The sequence below is a fragment of the Hypanus sabinus genome, chromosome 4 (assembly GCF_030144855.1).
Source record: "Hypanus sabinus isolate sHypSab1 chromosome 4, sHypSab1.hap1, whole genome shotgun sequence".
NCBI lineage: Eukaryota > Metazoa > Chordata > Chondrichthyes > Myliobatiformes > Dasyatidae > Hypanus > Hypanus sabinus.
Window position 1 is genome coordinate 96786800 of NC_082709.1, and position 22787 is coordinate 96809586.

General features: G+C 41.5%; 2 protein-coding genes across 2 annotated transcripts in view; both read left to right on the forward strand.

Moving 5' to 3' along the window:
* LOC132393009 (succinate--CoA ligase [ADP-forming] subunit beta, mitochondrial-like) overlaps positions 1-7111 on the forward strand; it is a 173559-nt gene extending 166448 nt beyond the window's left edge. The window contains exon 12 of the mRNA XM_059967694.1: positions 6152-7111. The gene's annotated coding sequence lies outside the window, so the exon portion shown is untranslated. The remainder of the gene's footprint in view (positions 1-6151) is intronic.
* An 11986-nt stretch (positions 7112-19097) lies between these two features.
* Positions 19098-22787, forward strand: part of LOC132393010 (uncharacterized) — a 73868-nt gene continuing 70178 nt past the window's right edge. The window contains exon 1 of the mRNA XM_059967696.1: positions 19098-19748. Coding sequence (XP_059823679.1) covers positions 19636-19748 — 113 coding nt within the window. The 5' untranslated portion in view covers positions 19098-19635. The remainder of the gene's footprint in view (positions 19749-22787) is intronic.

Consider the following 22787-nt stretch of genomic DNA (forward strand, 5'->3'; position numbering starts at 1 on the left):
ATTTTCAAGTGGGAAGGTGAGCAGCCAGAGGTCATGGTGCACATTGGCACCAATCACATTGACAAAAGGGGTTAAGAGACCCTGCACAGTGATTGTAGGGAGTTAGGGAAGAGGATGAAGAGCAGGACCTCCAAGGTAGTAATCTCTGGATTGCTTCAAGTACCACTTGCTAGTCAGGGCAGGAACAGGATGATAATACAGATTAATGAGTGTTTGAGGAGGTGGTGCAGGGGCCAGGGTTCAGATTTCTGGATCATTGGGATCTCTCCTGGGGAGGTATGACCTATACATAAAAGACTTTTCACCTGAACATGAGGAGGACCAACATCCTTGTGGGCAGGTTTGCTAGAGGAGGGATGTGGGAACCGGAGATATAGGGCTGAAGATGGGACAATTGGTATACAGGTAGATACGTTGTGTAGTGAGACTGAGGAAGGACAGGTAGATGATAGGATAAAATAGCAGTCAGTGAAGTGTACCATAGGGGCAAAATCAAAAAGGTTGATGAATACAGGACTGAAGGTGTTACATTTGAATGTACATGGTATGGAATAAGATCGATGATCTTATAGTGCTGTGAGAAATTGGCAAGGTGAACATTACTGAGTCACGGCTGAAAGAATCATCCAAGTATACACATTGTATTAAAAGGACAGGCAAGTAGCCAAAGGGGGTTGAGTGGCTCTGTTGGTAAAAAGTGAAATCAAATCCTTAGAGGTGAAATAGGATTGGAACACATAGTATCCTTGTGGGTAGAGTTAAGAAACTGCAAGGGTAAATAGACATTAATGTGAGTTATGTCAGACCTCCAAACAGTAGCCAGGATGTTGGGTACGAATTATAATAGAAAAGGCAAGCAAAAAGTGCAAATGTCCTTATAGTCATGGGGGATTTCAATATGCAGGGAGATTGGTAAAATCACATTGGTGTTGGATCCCAAGAGAAGAAATTTGAAGAATGCCTACAGGATGGTTTTTTAGAACAGTTCCTGGCTGACTGGCAGAGGACAAAGAGTGGGAATAAAGAGAGCCTTTCTCGGTTGGCTGCTGGTGACAAGTGTTCCTCAGGGGTCTGTGTTGGGACCAATTCTTTTTACATTATATGTTAATAATTTGGATGATGGAATTGGAACGCAGCAGGCCAGGCAGCATCTATAGGGAAAAGCACTGTCAACGTTTCGGGCCGAGATGTCGACAGTGCTTCTCCCTATAGATGCTGCCTGGCCTGCTGCGTTCCACCAGCATTTTGTGTGTGTTGCTTTAATTTCCAGCATCTGCAGATTTCCTTGTGTTTGCTGGATGATGGAATTGATGGCTTTGTTGCAAAGTTTGCAGGTGAAGGGGCAGGTAGCTTTGAGGAAGTAGAGAAGTTACAGGAGGACTTAGATTAGGAGAATGGGCAACTGGATCCTCGACTTCCTTATCAAAAGACCACAGTGTGTACAGATTGGTAATAAAATCTCCTCATCACTGACAGTCAATACGAACACACCTCGAGTATGCATGCATAGCCCACTGTTCTACTCCCTATACATTCATGACTGCATGTTCTGAGGAAACCTTAAGTGCCATCTATAAATTTGCTGATGACACCACTGATGTTGCCAGGATCTCAGATGGCAATAAAGAGACATAGAGGAGAGAGATAAATCATCTAGTTAAGTGGCTTCACAGCAAAAACCATATACACAACATCAATAAGACCAAGGAATTGATTGTGGACTTAAGGAAGAGGAAGTCAGGAAAACACTCACCTTAAGACCATAAGATTAGAATTAGGCCCTTCGGCTTGTTGAGTCTGCTCTGCATCATGGCTATTTATTGTTCCTCTCAACCCCATTCCTGGACCTTCTCCATGTAACCTCTGACGCTTTTCCTAACCAAAACCTATCACCCTGTGCTTTAAATATATCCAGTGATTTGGCTTTCAGAACCATCTGTGGCATTTCCACATATTCACTACCCTCTGGTTAAAAAAAATTCCTCCTCATCTCTGTTCCAAAGGAATGTCTTTTATTCTGAGGCTGTGCCCCCTGGCCTAGAACCAGCCACTCTTGGAAACATCCTCTCCACATCCACTCTATTTTGGCCTTTCATTATTCGATAGGTTTCAGTGTGTTCCCCTCATTTTTCTAAACACCAGCGACTGAAGGCCCAACGGCATTAAATGCTCCTCATACCTTAACACTTTTATTCCCGGGATCATTCTTGTGAATCTCCTCTACAATGCAAGTACATCTTTTCTTAGGTAAGGGGCCCAAAACTGTTCACAGTGTTCTACGTGTGGTCTGACCAATGCCTTTATAAAGCCTCAGCATTACATCCTTACTTTTAAATGCTAGTTCTCTTGAAATGAATGCGAAAATTGCACTTGTCTTTCTGAACACCAATTCAACCTGCAAGTTAACCTTCTGGGAAACCTGCATGAGGGCTCCTAAATCCCTTTGAACTTTTGAGTTCCAAATTTGATCCTGATTTAGAAAGTAGTCCAAGCCTACACTATATTTTATCTGATGCTTTTTTGTCCATTCTCGTAATTCAGGGGTCACCAACCTTTATTGCACCACAGACTGGTTTAATATTGACAATATTCTTGCGGACTGCCGACCAGTGTTGTGGGGGGGGGGGGGGGTGGTGTTAACCACGACCGGAATATAGGTGATAAGTCAACTATGAGTCACTTATAAGTGGCTAATACACTCAATTTCATTTCTAAAAGGGTTTATCTAACAAATTTAATATTAAACACACAGTGCATATTTTCCTCCTATGAACATATAAAATGAGAGGACAAGGTAAGGGCTGGAGGTCCCCGTACTGGGGCTGTGGCGGTCGCAGTCCGGAGAGAGTGGTCAACAAACGTTTGGCCTGAGGGATGACTTTTCAGTAGATTGCAGCGAGGTAGCTGCTCTGCTACTTACAAAACCCTGAACCCGAATTAGGTCATCTGCAAATATTTTAGCACCGGGTTCCCCACGAACATTTGGTGTGCTAAACAGGTTTAGAGGTGGCGTCCATCTGTCCGCGCTCCAGGTCTGTAGCAACGGCACTTCTCGCCAGCCGGTTACCCGAGGTGAACCAGTGATCCCTGGTGTGAGGGTATCACTGCAGTGATGATCTCGCATGCGTTCAAGTTCAACAGTGGGCGTGACAGGGAATGGGGAAATGTGCAGCTGACTCATATCGTTTCATATCGCCAAATCATATCGTTTCATCACGGCCCGGTGGTTGGAAACCACTGTCCTAATCTGTCTTGAGTCCCTCTGTAGACTACCTACTTCCTGAAATCTACCTGCCCCTCCACCTATCTTTGTCTCATCCACCAATATGGCCACAGAGCCATCAATTCTGTCATCCAAATCATTGACATTTAACATTAAAAGAAGTGATCCCAACACTGACCCATGCGGAACACAGCTAGTCACCAGCAGCAAACCCCTTTTATTCTTGTCTCCTGTCAGTCAGCCAGTCTTTATTCCCACTCTGTGCCCTGACAGTTAGCCAGTCTTCTATCTATGCTAATATCTTTCCTGTAATATCACAGGCTCTTGTTAAGCAGCTTCATGTGAGGCATCTTGTCAAAGACCTTCTGAAAATGCAAGTAAAAAACATCCACTGACTCTTCTTTGTCTATCCTGCCTGCTACTTCTGCAAAGAATACCAACTGAGGAAACCATGCTGACTTTGATCGATTTCACTTTTTCTGTCCTTAATGGTTTTTAGTTGCCTTCTGTTGGTTTTTAATAGCTTCCCACTTATTTTTGCTATACAGTATTGTATTTATATTATTGATATTTGAATGTATATATTTTGCTTTTATATTGTTTTTGACTTCCCTTGTCAGCCACAGTTGCCTCATCCTCCTTGTAGAATGCTTCTGCCATTATCCTTGCTGTGTCAAGTCCAATCAACTTCGGTCAGCTCCTGTGGTTCCTTTTACTCCACCATAATACTCACTGATTTTAGCATCTTCCTTTAAAACTGCAGGGTGAATTCTATCATATTATGATCACCTCCTCCTAAGGGTTACTTTACCTTAAGCTCCCTAATAAAATCTGGTGCATTACACAGATCCAGCACCAACTTGATTTTTCCAATCTAACTGAATTATGAAATCCCCTCCATGACTCGTAAAATTGCCCTTTTTACCAGGGGGGCTGGACCAGGAGCAGATGGACGGAGCGTTTTGGTAATACACCTCATAAGAGAAAATAAAATATCATGGGAAATGTAGAAAACATGTGCTTTAATTTCAATTGAAAATGAACAAATGCATTACAATAAAATATCTGTCTTGAAGCCCCATGGTATTTAGCTATTTATTGAAATGACTTTTAAAACACTGAAAATTAAATGAATAAAATACAGCTTTTTATAATAGTAACAGTTATTATTTTAAAGCACTGAAAATTCTGTTATCCTTCAAGATATCATCATCACTCTCCTCCTGACTGTCTTTATTTCAAAAACAGTTGGAGATGCAGGTCTACTTGTCCTGCTCCTTCTTATTCAATTGTCCCCTGTGCCAAAACTCAACAACGACCAGCACAAAGACAGAACAGTGACAGCACGCCAGTATGCGGAGTGCGTTATTTGATCAGGAGTGCATTTCTTATTTTGAGAACGTACGTGCACCTGCGCACTACTCATGTCCATCACTTAACAGAAATGACATGTAACATGTAAGGCTTATTGAAAAAAATATTTTCAAATGCATTTTTTACATAACACAACGAAGAAACTTATTTTTAATTTCAGTGGGAACAGTGTTGTTGGTCTCCCTTTTTAGCCAGCGCATCAAAGTCTGGATTTAGTTTTGTTGTGGCGATTCTCAGGATGGATCTGAGGTGTTGGTCAGTTAACTTGGATCTGTGGCTAGCTTTGTTGATGTTCATGACGCTGAACGCCTGTTCACACAAATAGGTCGAGCCGAACAAAGAGTAAAGCGCAAATGTGGAGTAATACGCTGCACCTCAACAAAGGTCAATGTATATAGAGTGCGTCATCTATTGGGAAAACGCCAGAATTGCGGGGAAAAAACATTAACAAGGTTTATTAATATAATTTCATCAAGTTCTGCGGGCCGGATTAAAAAGCTTAACGGGCCACATATGGCCCGTGGGCCGTAGTTTGCCCATGCCTGGAATAGAGGTTGTCCAGAACATCCCTGTGGAGTTGATTGTACAGACGCTGTAGGGAGCCCTCGCTGGCAAGGGCTTGTTGTAGGGTCTTCATGTCTGCTGGATCCATAGTGGTCAGTTCGTTCTGTTGCAATGAACGAATACAGGCACAGGCACGGAGATTGAGTTTGGGTGTTTTACACAGGCATAAACGCCCAACAGCAAGCAGGAGGGATCTTGACACTGATCCCTGATATGGAACCTTGACACAGAGCTTTTGGCACAGAGCCTTGACTCAGAGAAACAGAGTCTCGTAGGTAACTTTTGAAACTGGAGCTAAACTTAGAGCAAATGGTTCTAAGCAGTCAGGAAACATGGTTTACTCACAGGAAAAAAGACCAACAAACTGGCAATTAGTGGTTGTGATGTAGATGTTCTTATACTGAGTCTTTGATGGAAGCCAGGTGTGCCATTATTAAAGAGAATTGGAAGCAATTAGGGAAATTAACGATCAGGACCATGGCATAATCAAAGAAAATTAGGAGCAGGATAGGGAATTAATGATTGGGACTATGACAGGATTACTCCCTGGCCTCAGATTTTTCTCCCAGTTCTAAGCAGCTGTACTAGCTGAGACCTGCACTCTGGTGCAGACCTACCCTACCGATTCTCCCAGAAAACCTTGAGAACTTCGGCCAGCCAGCCAGCCACCCAACACCCAGAGGTCAGCTGTGGAAGCATAGAGTACCAGCTGGTTAATGAGTGTGCAGTGCCTAGAGTAGCAACCAGCTAATGAGTGCCTAGAATTGAAATTTCTAAAGACCTGAAAGTCCACAGTAAGAGGAAGTGTCTACAGATGGAGGAAATTCAGTACTGTTGCTACTCTCCCTAGGATTTGGCATCCTGCAAAGATCGCACCAGGAGCACAATGTGCAATGCTGAAGGAGATAAAAAAGAATCCTAGGGTAACTGCAATAGACCTGCAGAAATCTCTAGAACATGCTAAAGTTTCTGTTCATGTGTCCTCTATAGGAAAAACACTGAACAAGAATGGTGTTCATGGAAGGACACCACAGAGGAAACTACAAAAAAATGTTACTGAGCATCTCAAGTTTGCAAAAGACCACCTGGATGTTCCATAACACATCTGGGACAATGTTCCATGGGCAGATGAGACAGAAGCTGAACTTTTTGGCAGAAATTCACATTGATATGTTTGGAGGAAGAAGGACACTGCACACCAACAACAACCTCATCTGAACAGTGAAGCATGTGGAAGGAGCATCATGGTTTGATGCTGCTTTGCTGCCTCAGGGCCTGGACAGCTTGCATTCATTGAGGAAGCAATGAATTCAAAATTGTATCAAGACATTTTACAGAAGAATGTCAAGGTAGTGGTCTGTCATCTGAAGGTTAATAGAAGTTGGATGATGCAACAAGTCAGTGATCTGAAAGATAAGAGTAAATCATCAACTGAATGGTTTAAAAATAAGAAAATTCATGTTTTGGAATGGCCAAGTCGGGGTCCAGACCTTAACCCAATTGAGATAGTGTAGCATGACCTGAAGATGGCTGTTCATGCAAGGTATCCCTGAATATTGATGAACTTAAACAATTTTGTATGGAGCAATGGCCTAAAATTCCCTCCTAGCCATTGTACAAAACTGATCAGCAGCTACAGGAAGCATTTGGTGGAGATTATAGCTGCTAGAGGAGATTCTACCAGTTATTAAATACAAGGGTTCATATACTTTTTCCAGCCTGAACTGTGAAGATTTATGAGGCCTGAGATGTTGGGGGAGGTTAGGCAGCCTTGGACTTTATTTTTTTGGTGTGTAGGAGACTGAGAGGTGACCTTAGGGAGGTATATAAAATCATGAGGGGCATAGATTGTGTAAATACACTCAGTATTTTTCCCAAGGAAAGGGAACTAACAATGAGGTGAGGGGAAAGATTTAAAAGGTACCCGAGGGACAATTTCTTCATGTAGAAGGTAGTGAACATATGGAATGTGCTGCCAGAGGAAGTAGTTGAATCAGGTACAATAAAAACATTTGGATGTGAGTAGGAGAGGTTTAGAAGGATTTGGGTCAAATATAGGCAAATGGAAACTAGTGTGCTGGGCTACATGGATCTGCATGGATAAGTTGAGTCAAGGGACCTGTTTTCATGTTGTATTGGGGTATGACTCAATGTCTTTATTGAGTTAATTGTTTAAAATAAAAGCCTCAGAAAGAGCTATTCAGTGAAGTGTGTTATGGATTCAAGCAACAATAAATATATGAGTGAGGCAGGGGTTTTTATAACAAATAACACATTTATTAAACACTGAAAACAAACCCCACAAAAGTAAACAAATCACTAACGTAACCGGAAATCAGCTGCTGTGCGGCAGCTTAAACAGTTCATAAAGCAAGGAAGCTTAAACAGTTCTTAAAGCGATGTTGCAAAAACAGTTCTTCAAAGTAGTTTGCAAAAGTTCAAAATGCTTACAGTCCATTTAAGGAGAGACTTTTTAAGATGATTTAAATTCTCTTTCACGTCGTGTTGTTGCGATTCCCAGTCGAACTACTTTTCCCACAAAGAACTTTACAAAGATGAAATGAAACGGCTTGAAGGCACTGACCTTTCCTTTACAAAACTGTTCCCAATCCTTTCTGCTATTCACAGGGATTAACACGGGGACAATCAACAAATTCCTTCCGAATGAGGATCAAACAAGGTCAAACCAGTTTCACCGTCGAAATCGATTCTCCTCGATCTTTTAACTCCCAAACTCCGATCTTCACTCTCCACTGATTCTCAACTAGCAGTATTATATAGAAACTGCTGGCAATGACCTTTTAAACTTTAGGCATTAAATAAAACTCCATCTTTCAACCACACTGCGTCATGATATTAAATCACGCAGTGGCATGAGGTCAACATGGCAAATCCAGCCACGAACTGCCCCTCCTCACAGGGAGGGGTCCTGCTTTTAGACCCTGTAAAAAAAACTGTCACATGACCTCTACTGGCGGGAAAATGACATCACTCCACCACCACAAGACCATTACCTCAAGTCCAGTATAGCTTCAACACCAATCATGTGACAAGTACACCACTGTCACGTGTCACGGGTACGTAACACCTCTCTCCAAAAAAAAATTTGATCTGCCAAGAACAAAAATTTTAATAATTATTTACAAGAAAAACAAATGTATAAATTTTATAACATACACAATATACAATACAGTATCATCATATAACATCTTACAACTCACAATACAGTAGGAGTGTCACAATTGTAAAAAATCCACTCCATAAAAAAATTACATTGTACATTCAACAATGAGATAGACAATCAGCAACCACATTACTCTTACCTTTAATATGAGTTATCACAATATTGTACTCTTGTAACATCAAACTCCAATTTAATAATCTTCTGTTTTTGTTTTTCATCTTACTCAGAAACACTAACAGATTATGATCAGTATAAACAATAAGTGGTTTTTGAGTTGTACCAACATATACCTCAAAATATTCTAAAGCTAAAACAAGAGATAACAATTCCTTCTCTATTATCGAATAGTTTCTTTGATGCTTATTAAATTTCTTAGAAAAGTAAGCTACTGGATGATCAACCTCATCACCCTCATTCCTTTGCATTAATACTGCTCCTGCAGCCTCATCACTAGCATCAGCAGCTAATGAAAAAGGTTTTTCAATGTCAGGTGCCTTGAGCACAGGTTGTTGGCATATCATAGTTTTCAATTTTTCAAATGCTTCTTGACAAGGCATTGTCCACACAAACTTCACATTCTTCTTCAAGAGGTTAGTTAATGGAAGGGCAACATTAGCAAAATTCTTACAAAATTTCCGATAATATCCTATCATTCCCAAGAATCTTCTGAGAGTTTTTTCCCCGTTGGAGTGGGAATCTCTAAAATTGCCCTAACTTTTGCCTGAACAGCAGCTACCTTATCTTGACCCACAACTTAACCAAGGTAAGTCACAGTGGCATGTCCAAATTCATTCTGAGCTAAATTAATAGTTAAATTAGCTTTTGAAAGCCTTTCAAACAATTTCTCCACCGCAATAATGTGTGCTTCCCAAGTATCATTTCCTGTCACTAAATCATCAATATAAGCATCAGTATCTTTCAATCCCTGAATCACAGAGTTAATCATCCTCTGGAAAGTACCTGGGGCATTCTTCATCCCAAATGGAAGAACATTACATTCATATAGCCCAGATGGAGTTACAAATGCAGAAATCTCTCTACCTCTGTCCGTTAATGGAACACACCAATACCCTTTCAATAAATCAATCTTTGTAAGGAACTTTGCTGTTCCAACTTTATCTACACAATCATCTACTCTAGGAATTGGATATGCATCTGTTTTCATTACAGCATTCACCCTCCTATAGTCTGTATAAAACCTAATACTACCATCTGGTTTTGGCATCATAACACAGGGTAAACTCCAATTCGAGTCAGAAGGTCTGATATTATTTTCTAACATATATTTAATTTCTTTCTCAGCAAGTTCACATTTTTCTATGTTGATCCTATATGGGTGTTGTTTAATAGGTTTGGCATCTCCAACATCTACATCATGTGAAGCTATAGTATTCTTTCTCGGAACATCTGGAAACAAATCCTTATATTTAAAAATTAATTCCTTCACCTGTTGTTTTGGCTCTAGCTGTAAATGTGCTAATTTCTAATCAATATTTTCCAGAATGGTTGAATTTGGTAACCTGACAGAAACAATATTGGATTTAGAATGAAATTCAGATGAATCATCTATCATGTTCCTAGTTAAATCAAACTCATTCTCACTAGCCACAACAGTCACAGTTTCAGATTGTTTCTCAAAATATGGTTTAATCATATTTATATGGCAAAGTTGTGTTGACCTTCTACGATCTGGAGTTTTTATCATGTAATCCACATCATTGATTTTAGACACAATTTCATAAGGACCATGAAATCTAGCTAGTAAAATATTTGTTTGCACTGGGAAAAGAACCAACACCTTATCTCCAGGCTTAAACATCCTCATCCTAGCTTCTTTATCATACCAAATTTTCATTTTCTCCTGAGCCAATTTTAAATTTTCCTTGGCTAAGCTACAAGCTTTATGTAACCTGTCCTTAAATTTCAAAACATAGTCCAACAAATTAGTATGTATTTCCTCACTAATCCATTGTTCTTTTAATAAAGCTAAAGGTCCTCTAACTCTCTTCCCAAATACAAGTTCAAATGGACTGAAACCTAAAGATTCTTGTACCAATTCCCTTACAGCAAATAAAAGTAAGTTTATACCCTCATCCCAATCACTTTCATTTTCCACACAATATGTCCTAATCATATTCTTGAGGGTAGAATGAAACCTCTCCAAGGCACCTTGCGACTCTGGATGGTATGCCGATGAAGTGATTTGCTTAGCTCCCAATTTATAAACTATCTGTTGAAACAATCCAGAAATAAAATTACTGCCTTGATCAGTTTGTATTTTCTTAGGTAATCCAAAATAAGTAAAGAATTTTATAAGGGCCTTTGTCACAGTTTTAGCTTTTATATTCCTAAGTGGTACTGCCTCTGGAAATCTAGACGAAGTACACATAATAGTCAACAAGTACTGATAACCAGTTTTTGTCTTTGGTAATGGACCAATACAATCTATACTAACTTTAGAAAACAGTTCAACAAATGCTGGAATAGACAATAGACAATAGACAATCGGTGCAGAAGTAGACCATTCGGCCCCTCGAGTCTGCACCGCCATTCTGAGATCATGGCTGATCATTCACTATCAATACCCAGTCCCTGCCTTGTCCCCATATCCCTTGATTCCCCTATCCATCAGATATCTATCCAGCTCCTTCTTGAAAGCATCCAGAGAATTGGCCTCCACCGTCTTCCGAGGCAGTGCAATCCACACCTCCACAACTCTCTGGGAGAAGAAGCTCTTCCTCAACTCTGTTTTAAATAACTGACCTCTTATTCTCAATCCATGCCCTCTGGTACTGGACTCTCCCAACATCTGGAACATATTTCCTGCCTCAATCCTATCAAATCCTTTAATTATCTTAAACGTTTCAATCAGATCCCCTCTCAATCTCCTCAATTCCAGCGTGTACAAGCCCAATCTCTCCAATCTCTCTGCGTAAGACAGCCCTGCCATCCCAGGAATCAACCTAGTGAATCTACGCTGCACTTCCTCAATTGCCAGAATGTCCTTCCTTAAAACCTGGAGACCAAAACTGTACACAATATTCCAGGTGTGGTCTCACCAGGGCCCTGTACAAATGCAAAAGAACATCCTTGCTCTTGTATTCAATTCCCCTTGTAACAAAGGCCAACATTCCATTTGCCCTCTTCACTGCCTGTGGCACTTGCTCATTCACCTTCATTGACTGGTGAACTAGGACTCCTAGGTCTCTTTGCATTTCTCCCTTACCTAACTCGACACCGTTCAGACAATACTCTGCCCTCTTGTTCCAGCTTCCAAAGTGGATAACTTCACATTTATTCACATTGAATGACATCTGCCAAGTATCTGCCCACTCACTCAGCCTATCCAAGTCTCCCTGTATTCTCCTAACGTCCTCTTCGCATGTCACACTGCCACCCAATTTAGTATCATCAGCAAACTTGCTGATATAGTTTTCAATGCCCTCATCTAAATCATTGACATAAATCGTAAAGAGCTGTGGTCCCAATACAGAGCCCTGTGGTACCCCACTAGTCACCTCCAGCCAGTCTGAGAAACACCCATTCACTGCTACCCTTTGCTTTCTATCTGCCAACCAGTTTTCTATCCATGTTGAAACCCTGCCCCCAATGCCATGAGCTCTGATTTTACTCACCAATCTCCTATGTGGCACCTTATCGAATGCCTTCTGAAAATCTAGGTACACAACATCTACTGGCTTACCCTCGTCTAACATCCTTGTTACACCCTCAAAAAACTCCAACAGATTAGTCAAGCATGATTTGCCCTTGGTAAATCCATGCTGGCTCGGCCTAATCCTATTTCTGCCATCAAGATGTGCCACTATTTCGTCCTTAATAATGGACTCAAGCATCTTCCCCACGACTGACGTTAGGCTAACAGGGTGATAGTTCTCCGTTTTCTCCTTCCCTCCCTTCTTGAAAAGTGGGACAACATTAGCCACTCTCCAATCTTCAGGAACTGATCCTGAATCTAAGGAACATTGGAAAATGATTACAAATGCATCCGCAATTTCCTGAGCCACCTCTTTTAGAACCCTCGGATGCAGACCATCTGGACCCGGGGATTTATTAGCCTTCAGTCCTACCAGTCTACTCATCATAGTTTCTTTCCTAATGTCAATCTGTCTCAATTCCTCTGATATCTTATGACCCTGGCCCATCCATACATCTGGGAGATTGCTTGTGTCCTCCCTGGTGAAGACAGATCTAAAGTATGCATTAAATTCTGTTGCCATTTCCCTGTTTCCCATAACAATTTCTCCCAATTCATTCTTCAAGGGGCCAACATTGTTCTTAACTATCTTCTTTCTCTTCACATAGCTAAAAAAGCTTTTGCTATCCCCTTTTGTATTCCTGGCTAGACTGAGCTCATACCTGATTTTTTCTCTCCGTATTGCTTTTTTAGTTAAGATCTGCTGTTCCTTAAAACTTTCCCAATCATCTGTATTCCCACTCATCTTAGCCCTGTCATACTTCTTTTTCTTTAATGCTATACAATCTCTGACTTCCTTTGTCAACCACTGTGGCCCCTTCCCCCTCTTTGAATCCTTCCTTCTCATTGGAATGAACTGCATTTGCATCTTTTGTATTATGCCCAAGAATATCTGCCACTGCTGATCCACTGTCTTTCCTGCCAGGGCATCCGCCCATTTAACTTTGGCCAGCTCATCCCTCATGGCTCCGTAGTCTCCTTTATTTAATTGCAACACTGACACCCCTGATCTGCCCCTATCCCTCTCAAATTGTAGATAAAAACTTATCATGTTATGATCACTACTTCCTAATGGCTCCTTTACTTCAAGATCACTTATCAATTCCTGTTCATTACACATCACCAAGTCCAAAATAGCCTCGTTCCTGGTTGGCTCAAGCACAAGCTGTTCCAAAAATACATCCCTTAGACACTCCACAATCTCCCTATCCTGGAGTCCAGCACCTACCTGATTCTCCCAGTCCACCTGCATGTTGAAATCTCCCATAACGACTGCATTACCTTTAGCACATGCCAATGTTAACTCCCTAATCAACTTGTACCCAATATCCACGCTACTGTTTGGTGGCCTGTACACAACACCCATTAGGGTCTTTTTACCCTTACTGTTCCTCAGCTCAATCTACACAGACTCTACTTCCCCTGTTCTCAAGTCACCTCTTGCTAAGGACTGAATCTCATTCCTCACCAACAGGGCCACCCCACCCCCTCTTCCCATATTTCTGTCTCTACGATAGCACGTATACCCTGGTACACTCAATTCCCAGGCCTGATCCCCTTGCAGCCATGTCTCTGTTATCCCAACAATATCGTAGTTCCCCATTTTCATCTGAGCTTCAAGCTCATCTGTCTTATTTCTGACACTACGCGCATTCAAGTATAGAATTCTTAGCCCATTCCTCCTCTCTTTGCTTAAAACACTGTCTACTGTACCTAACCCAGCTCCTTGAACTTCCATCGGGCAAATTGCACCCTGAATTTTGATGACCTTCTCAAGATCACCCAAACCTTGTACACATTTAACCCCATGCACCTTCTGACCAACCCTCTGGATCTGGATCCCTGCCCCCTGCACATCTAGTTTAAACCCCCCCGAGCAGCACTGGCAAATACTCCTGCAAGAATGTTAGTACCCCTCCGGTTCAGATGTAGACCATCCCTTCGAAACAGATCCCAATGTCCCTGGAACAAAGACCAATTATCCAAAAACCTGAACCCTTCCTTCCTGCACCATGCTCTCAGCCTCGTATTAATGTGCATAATCATTCTATTCTTCGCCTCACTCGCACGTGGCACAGGTAGCAATCCCGAGATTGTCACACTGGAGGTCCTGCCTTTCAGCTTCACTCCTAACTCCCTGAACTCTCTAAGCAGGACCCCCTCACTCACCTTACCTACATCATTGGTCCCTACATGGACCACTACATCTGGGTTCATGCCCTCACTCTCAAGAATAGCCTGCACCCGATCTGAGATGTCCCGGACCCTGGCACCAGGGAGGCAACATACCATCCGAGACTCCCGATCTGCCCCACAAAATCTCCTATCTGCCCCCCTAACTATAGAGTCCCCTAAAACTATCGCTCTCTTCTCTTCCCTCCTCCCCTTTCTAGTTGAGGGTTCAACCTCTGTGCCAGAGGCAGGACCACTACAACTCATTCCTGGTAGGTCATCCCCATCAACAGTATCCAGTACGGTATACTTATTGTTAATGGGAATGGCCGCAGGGGTGCTCTGCTCTCTCTGCCTGCTCCCCCTGCCTCTCTGGACCGTCACCCATCTGCCTGCTTCTTGGTTTTTTGGTGTGACTACCTCCTGATAACTCCTATCTATCTCTGCCTCCATCTCCCGAATGATCCGTAGTTCATCCAGCTCCTGCTCCAACTCCCTAACTCGGTCTGATAGGAGCTGCAGCTGGACGCACCTTTTGTAGGTGTGGTCATCAGGGACAACTGTGTTGACCCTGACCTCCCACATACTGCATACGGAGCACACCACTGCTCTGACTGTCTCCCCCATACCTGAACTGGATTAATGGAATAAGTCTAAAAAGCACCTAGCGACCTTACCTTCTTCCCCTCAGTGAGCAATCACACAACCTTACCGAAGTCCTCTAACGCCGAAGCCCACTTAGCCAAAGCCCAGGACTCTGCTTCCACGGACTCCGCTGCCCGCTCTGACAAGAAGTCCTGCCTTTTAAAGTGTGCGCTCGACGCTGACATCACTCGCGACTGCGCAGTTCCCTCTCCTCCACAGGTATTGACCAGGTAGGCTGAAATCCTACCTACACGGTCGAATTCTCTGAGCCCCCAGCTGAATCACAAGCTGTAACTTGCTCCCGATTCAAATAGGTTGTAATGGATTCAAATCCATTGGTTGTAATAGGCTGTAATGGAGCCACTGGTGTAACTTGATTTGGTTTACCCACAATTTGACAAGTATGACACATTTTACAAAACATCGCCACATCTCCTGACCAGGCCAGTAAAAATGTTTTAAAATTTTGTCCACAGTTTTCCATACCCCTTGATGTCCACTTAAATGCACACTATGAGCTAAAGTCAAAATCTCATTTCGATAAACTTTAGGGACAACTAACTGGTAAACAATATTCCATTCCTCACTTGCAGGAATTGTAGGTGATCTCCACTTCTTCATCAGCACTCCTTTTTCCAAGTAATATCCTACTGGCACCTTCTCAATTTCACTATCTAGTAGAGCTTGTTCTCTTAATTTTATAATCTCAGGGTCTCTATTCTGCTCTGCTATCATCTCCTTCCAAGACAGAGATAAATCTTCATAGTCAGACTTACTCCAAGAATCTTGTCTAAACAATGGTAAGAAAGTCTCTGACACATCCTCAAAACTCGAATCCTGAGTTGAACAGTCATGAGTAACAACCTCATTCTGCGCATCAATCTTTTTAGCCATAGCTCTAGTCACAACCCAGGAAGAATCTATGTTAGAATTCATCTCTGGTTCCTCTGACTCCATTGTCAAATGCACTTCAGGAAAAGCTTGTCCACCTGCCAAGTCATTACCTAACAATAAAGAGATACCCTTCACAGGTAAGCTATGCTGTAATCCTACTTTAACAAATCCTGTAACTAACCCTGACTTTAAATTTACTTTATGTAAATGTACAGGCATAAAATCACTCCCGACACCTCTTATATAATTTACCTCACCAGTATCAGACTCTTCATTAAACTTCAATACACTGTCTAACATCAGTGATTGAGAAGCTCCAGTATCCCTAAGGATTTTTATTGGCACCAGAGTAGATCCTTCTTTCAAGGATACAAACCCTTCAGTTATAAAATGATCATATCCCTTTCTAACTTGGTCAGACTCTAACAAAACCTCATTTGTGTTTATCGAACCCTGTAATTTTACAGGTGCTTCAGTATGTTGCACACAAGCATCTGGAACTGCTTCCTTCTCTTTCTTTTTCAATCTGAAACAGTTAGCTATTACATGGCCAGGTTTCTTACTATAGTTACAAATAAGACCAAACTGTCTTTCCTTCACAAATTTTCCTTCCTCCTTACCTTTCTCATTAAATTTTGATTTAATTTCTAATTTACCTTGAGTCTCTGTGTTATTTTCCCTCTTAAAAATTCTGCCCTGAGGAAATTTATTCTTATGGATTAAAACATACTCATCAGCTAATCTAGCACAGTCCTGCAATGTATCAGTATCCCTCTCATTTAAGTAGGTCCTTACTTCAACAGGGATGCTTCTTTTAAATTCCTCCATTAAAATCAGCTCTTTCAATGTATTATAGTCCCCATTTACATTTTTAAAAGCAACCCATCTCTCAAAACACACAGCTTTATCATAGGCAAATTCCACATAAGTTTTTTCCACAGACTTCTTCAAACTTTGGAATCTTGCTCTATATGCTTCTGGGACCAATTCATATGATTTTAAAATATGGTTTTTTCACAATATCATAATGAAGTGCTTGCACAGCAGTCAAAGCTGTATAAACTTGTTGTGCTTTACCTTTAATTACACTTTGTAACAACACTGACCATTTATCTTTTGGCCACTCTGAAATCTGAGCAATTGTTTCAAAATGTTGGAAATATCTTTCCACTTTTGTTTCACTAAATGGTGGGACCAATTTAATTTCTTGACTAGCAACAAATGGTTTTCCAGAACCAGAAGACTGATTCCCAGACCTTAATTCCGTCATAGCTTTTTCAAATTCCCTTTTTTCCTGATCAGCTTCTAACCTGCAACGCTCCAATTCTGCTTTACTTTGTTCCAACTTCATTTGTTCGATTTGCAACTGCATCTCTATATTACTTATTGGAAACGACTCTAAAGTCAATTCATCAAAATCACCCGAATCCACATAGTGTGATGCGATTTTTCTCTGTATGAGAGCCTTTGATGTAGTCTTTAAAATACCTTTAAGTTGCAATCTACTAGCTATCTCAGACACCTCAGTTTTTTTCGCCTTCGCTAACAACTCCGCGTCTGGCGAAGCCAGAAACTCATCATTGTTGCCGAATACCACTCACAAGCCAATTAAACAAAAGAATTGATTCAAAATTTAACAAGCATTCAAAACCGATTCAAAATTTAACAAGCATTTAAACTCAAACGATCCAATCCGGATGCAGCCCCCATATTTACATTACGGATTCAAGCAACAATAAATATATGAGTGAGGCAGGGGTTTTTATAACAAATAACACATTTATTAAACACTGAAAACAAACCCCCCAAACGTAAATAAATCACTAACATAACCGGAAATCAGCTGCTGTGCAGCAGCTTAAACAGTTCTTAAAGCAATGTTGCAAAAACAGTTCTTCAAAGTAGTATTGCAAAAGTTCAAAATGCTTACAGTCCATTTAAGGGAGAGACTTTTTAAGACAATTTAAATTCTCTTTCACGTCATGTTGTTGCGATTTCCAGTCGAACTACTTTTCCCACGAAAAATTTTACAAAGATGAAATGAAACTGCTTGAAGGTACTGACCTTTCCTTTACAAAACAGTTCCCAATCCTTTCTGCTATTCACAGGGATTAACACGGGGACAGTCAAAGAATTCCTTCTGAATGAGGATCAAACAAGGTCGAACCTGTTTCACCGTTGAAATTGATTCTCCTCGATCTTTTAACTCCCGAACTCCGATCTTCACTCTCCACTGATTCTCAACTAGCAGTAGCATAAAGAAACTGCTGGCAATGATCTTTTAAACTTTAGGCATTAAATAAAATTCCATCTTTCAACTACACTGCGTCATGATATTAAATCATGCAGTGGCATGAAGTCAACATGGCAAATCCAACCACGAACTGCCCCTCCTCACAGGGAGGGGTCCTGCTTTTAGACCCTGTAAAAAAAAACCTGTCACATGACCTCTACTGGCGGGAAAATGATGTCACTCTACCATCACAAGATCATTTCCTCAAGTCCAGTATAGCTTCAACACCAATCACGTGACAAGTACACCACTGTCACGTGTCAAGGGTACGTAACAAGTGCTACAAGTGAAGCAGCCACATGGAGCTTGTGTGAAGAGGAAGTGATCCATTGTTAATGTGTCGTCCTTTGAAAGTGACTTTACACTTGAAATTGTAATTAATGAACTAGTTCAGAAAGTATGATTTTGTAATGTTAAAAACTGACAGATTAAGGAGAGGGAAATAGCTGAGCACTTTGTTCAGACTGGAGTTGCAGGGAAGTACAAAACAGTTACTGACCAATAGGAATGCAGCAATAATTTGTTTATTATGTGCATTTGCATGGTTTTGCATCACAAGGTTATGGTAGATTTGGCCAAGTACATCATGGGTAAAACTCCCTCAACCATGGTGTTAACATCAAAAAGAAACGTCCATCATCAAAGATCCTCACTACCCAGGCCATGCTCTTTCCTCACCTCTGCCATCAGATAGAAGGTACAGGAGCCTCAGGACTCACACCACCAGGTTTAAGAACAGTTACTACCCCTCAGCCATCAGGCTCTTGAACAAAAGGGATAACTGCACTCATTTAAGGACTGTTTTATCTTGTTATTTCATGCACATTATTTATTTCTATTTATTTATTATCAGCATTTGCACAATTTGTTTACTGTTTACAGTTCCTGATGTTTACTGTTCTATAGATTTGCTAAGTATGTCCGCAGATAATCTCAAGGTTGTATGTGGTGACGTGTATAATAAATATTACTTTGAACTAGAAAGCGCTCAGCCATTGAGGTAGGGGTTGGGTAATCGGGTCAGTCAGAAAAAAAGCCTCAGTGGATCAGTCTGAAATTGTGCAGAGTAAATCTGGGGTTCAGTGAAAGGGAAGCTGACACATTAGGATTACCGTTAATCATGCAACCTTCAGAAATATATATCACCACTGAATAAGGAATTCTGGTTTCTGTTGTCATTTACCAAAACTGCAGTCAGGACTTTCACACAACAGGAGTAGTGTGGGGAGAGCTACCATCCCACAGAGGGGAACACCACTTGGTTGTAGGAAGTTCAGCAGATGTTCATTCAGAAGTTAAGAATATGATCATAATTCCTCAAACAAAGAAGTGAAGCTAACAAAAGTGCTTTCATACAAGCAGAAGTGAAATTGCATGACCAGTCCCGTGGTAATGACGTCTGGGAGACCTGGTGAAAAAGGAAGAGTGGGGGTGAGGGCTACCAGATCAGTAAGAGACACAGTCGTGGCAAGGTATTCTGACCTGAAAGAAGTAAGACCAAGGCCAGCAGTGTCTAGCAAGATTCCAGTGCTTGGTGGGAATTAGCAGCGATTATCTGTCATTTTGCAAATATGTCCCAGTGTCCAAAAGGAGGAGCTGTGATCCAGCATAAGATAGTGGATGGCAGACATCACTACAAGATTCGGGAGGTCCTACAGTGCAAGGGCACAAGTTTCCCTTTCAGGTAAATCATTTGTTAAATCATTAGAAGCATGAAGCAAAGGGTCAGTTATGTTAATTTGCAATTTTTTCTAATAAAGTTTACAACAAATGTCTTTACTGGTAATTGGTTTATTATTATCATATATATCAAGATAAATGAAAAAAATGGTTTGCCTACGCTCCAGAAATATTATTCCATACTTATGTACATCAAGGTAGTACAAAAGGAATAGAGAATGGAGAATACCAGTCACAGAGAAAGTGCAATGCTGAGAGAAAAATAAAGTACAAAGGCCATGGCAAGGTAGATTGGGAGATAAAGAGTTTATCACCATTCTATTGTTCAAGAGTCTATAATAATGATACATAGAAGGTGTCCTTGCAAATCATATAAACTATCAATCATATAAATATAATTGTGAGGAAATCATGACAGTGCCTCTGCTTCCTCAGTAGTCTGCAGAGATTTGGCATGTTGTCAAAAACCTTGACAAACTTATAGAGACATGTGTTGGCTGTGTGCTGCCTGGCTGCATTATGGTCTAGTTGGGGAACACCAATGTCTTTGAGCAGAAAATTTGGGATTCGGCCCAATACCTCACAGGTCAAATAACCCAACCCCTGAGCATATCTACATGAAATACTGCCCAAGAAGTGCAATATCCATCATCAAAGATCCTTACCACCCAGGCCATGCTCTTTTCTCATTGCTGCCATCAGGTAGAAGGTACAGGAGCCTCAGGACTTGCACCCCCAGGCTCAAGAACAGTTGCTGCTCCTCAACCATCAGGCTCTTGAACAAAAGGGGATAATTGCACCCACTTAAGGACTCTTTTATCTTGTAATTTCATGCTTGTTATTTATTGCTTTTTTAAATATCTGCATTTGCACAGTTTGTTTACAGTTTACTGCTCTTGCTGTTTACAGTTACCGTTCTATAGATTTGCCAAGTATGTCTGCAGAAAGAGAATCTCAGGGCTGTATGCAGTGACATGTGTAATAAATTTTACTTTGAACTTTGTCCTTGAGTTTGATGTTCCATGCTGTCAAACGTTTGTATCTTTTGCTTCATTGGGTTGGGGCTGGGGGGGAAATGATTACTCTAGCATTGTATACTTGCTTTTAAAAATTAGATAACTTGAAATAGAGAAGTACTCACACCACCTGAATTGGTTGAACTGGGCACATGACCCTTAATTAAAACTTGCTATTGTACAGTGTATGTGGTCATTGTAGTACCATTCTGCAGGCTCCTGTTGAATGACTCAAAGTTGGGTCAGCCACCGGAAGGAGGGTTTTAACAGTGTTGCCAAGGATAGATCTGCACTATTTAAAGATGAAGTCTCTTCTCATCCTTCCTGAGTACAGCAGTACTTACAAGTTCTAGGGTTGGCTCTGTCAGGTGTTAAACTTGTTACCTCCCTTTGCCAAGGGTGCTTCTGTGGAAATGACCCAGGGAGCGGGGAGTCTGAAGGGCGACAGAGGGCAGAGATGTGTGGCAGCGCTGCCGTTGCTGGTTCAATCTCTCTCATCAATGTCTCAGCCTGTCCGTCATTCCTAGCAACACTGGCTGATGTTAGTTGTAGTGTCCAGTCTTCAGCCCTCCTGCAGTAGCTCTCTGCTTGGGGAAAGATTTCTTCAAGCAGAGGCCCCAGGCCCACGCTGTGGTTCATGGAGTACCCATGGCATCATTGGCACAGTTTGTGCATCCTGCACTACAGGGTAGCAGCTTTCTCATTTTGCTGCTGCTTTACATGGAACAGATTACTTTGTGCCAGCATCATATTCCTAGGCAGAATGCCACACTTCAGTCTCTATGCTAGTCCATGCTTCCAGTGAGGAAGCCAGCACTGGGTCAAATGGGATCACTGACAGGAAAAGGACAATTTTGGGGAGGGGTTCTTTCCTTCACATGTGCTGAAGGAAAAAAAACAAAGACCCCCAGCAATCACTGCCAAAATATCGAGGCCATGCAACAATTCCAAATGAGTCATCTTTGGTGCAGTGCTGAATAAACAAATGATCCTTAAAACCAGCCCCTGTAAATTTGGCAAAACCCTACATTCTGTATGCAACCCATAGATCAGAGACTCTATAGGCATAATGGCTGAGGATGAATCTCAGCAAAGACCCTTTCTCCTCTGTAGCATAATGGCTGAGGACAAATCTCGTCAAAGACCATATCTCCAGTTTCTCACTGCCACTCTGGCAGTGTCACCAATTCTTTGTCCTTCTGCCATATCCTTTGTGTTAGGGGTAATTTACAGCTGAATAAGGCCCGGGACACCACCCTGATCCACCTTTACCTCTGTAAATAAATCCAACTCATGGCATCAGTGATGAACAAAGGGCCAATTAGCTCTCAGATGTAGACTCAGGCTGTAAAGAAAACTCAATGAATCCTCAAGAACGTTGTCCAAGAAGAGCACCATTGTGATATCAGTCTGCAGTGTTACACCTCATTTATAACATTTACAATTGGCACACAGCTTTCTGTACACTCATTGAACCATTTATTCAATTCATTTCTTACAATGGGAAAACACCACTAACATTTGTCTTTAAGCAATCTATGCATGAAATGCTTGCAAAGTTATTGCACATGGCCTAGCTCCTCAGTGCCTCATACCAGAAGGACCCTAAAGTGCCATCCTTCTCCACAAAGCCTCTGCATTGTCAGCACCAAGCTTCAGTGCATTCCTTGGCACAAATCCCTGCTACCTGAAGTATGTCAGTTGGCAGTATTCCCTGATGGACATCCCACTGTTCTGGAAGACCAGGAAGTTTTGCGTTGAGTAAAGGGTGTTTTTCATCGAGCTGATGTTCTTCCAGCAGCTCTTGATATCTGTGCCGACGTGTGTTTCTGGGAAAGACCCATAGTTCAGAAAGTCTTATTTTACACTGCTGCTCAGGATGAACCATTGCAAGGCAACAATCATACCAGTAAACAAGAAGAGCAGGGTGAGCTGCCTAACAACTATCATCCAGTAGTACTCATATCTGTGGTGATAAAATGCTTTGAGAGATTGGTTCTGGCTAGAATTAACTCCTCTCTCAGCAA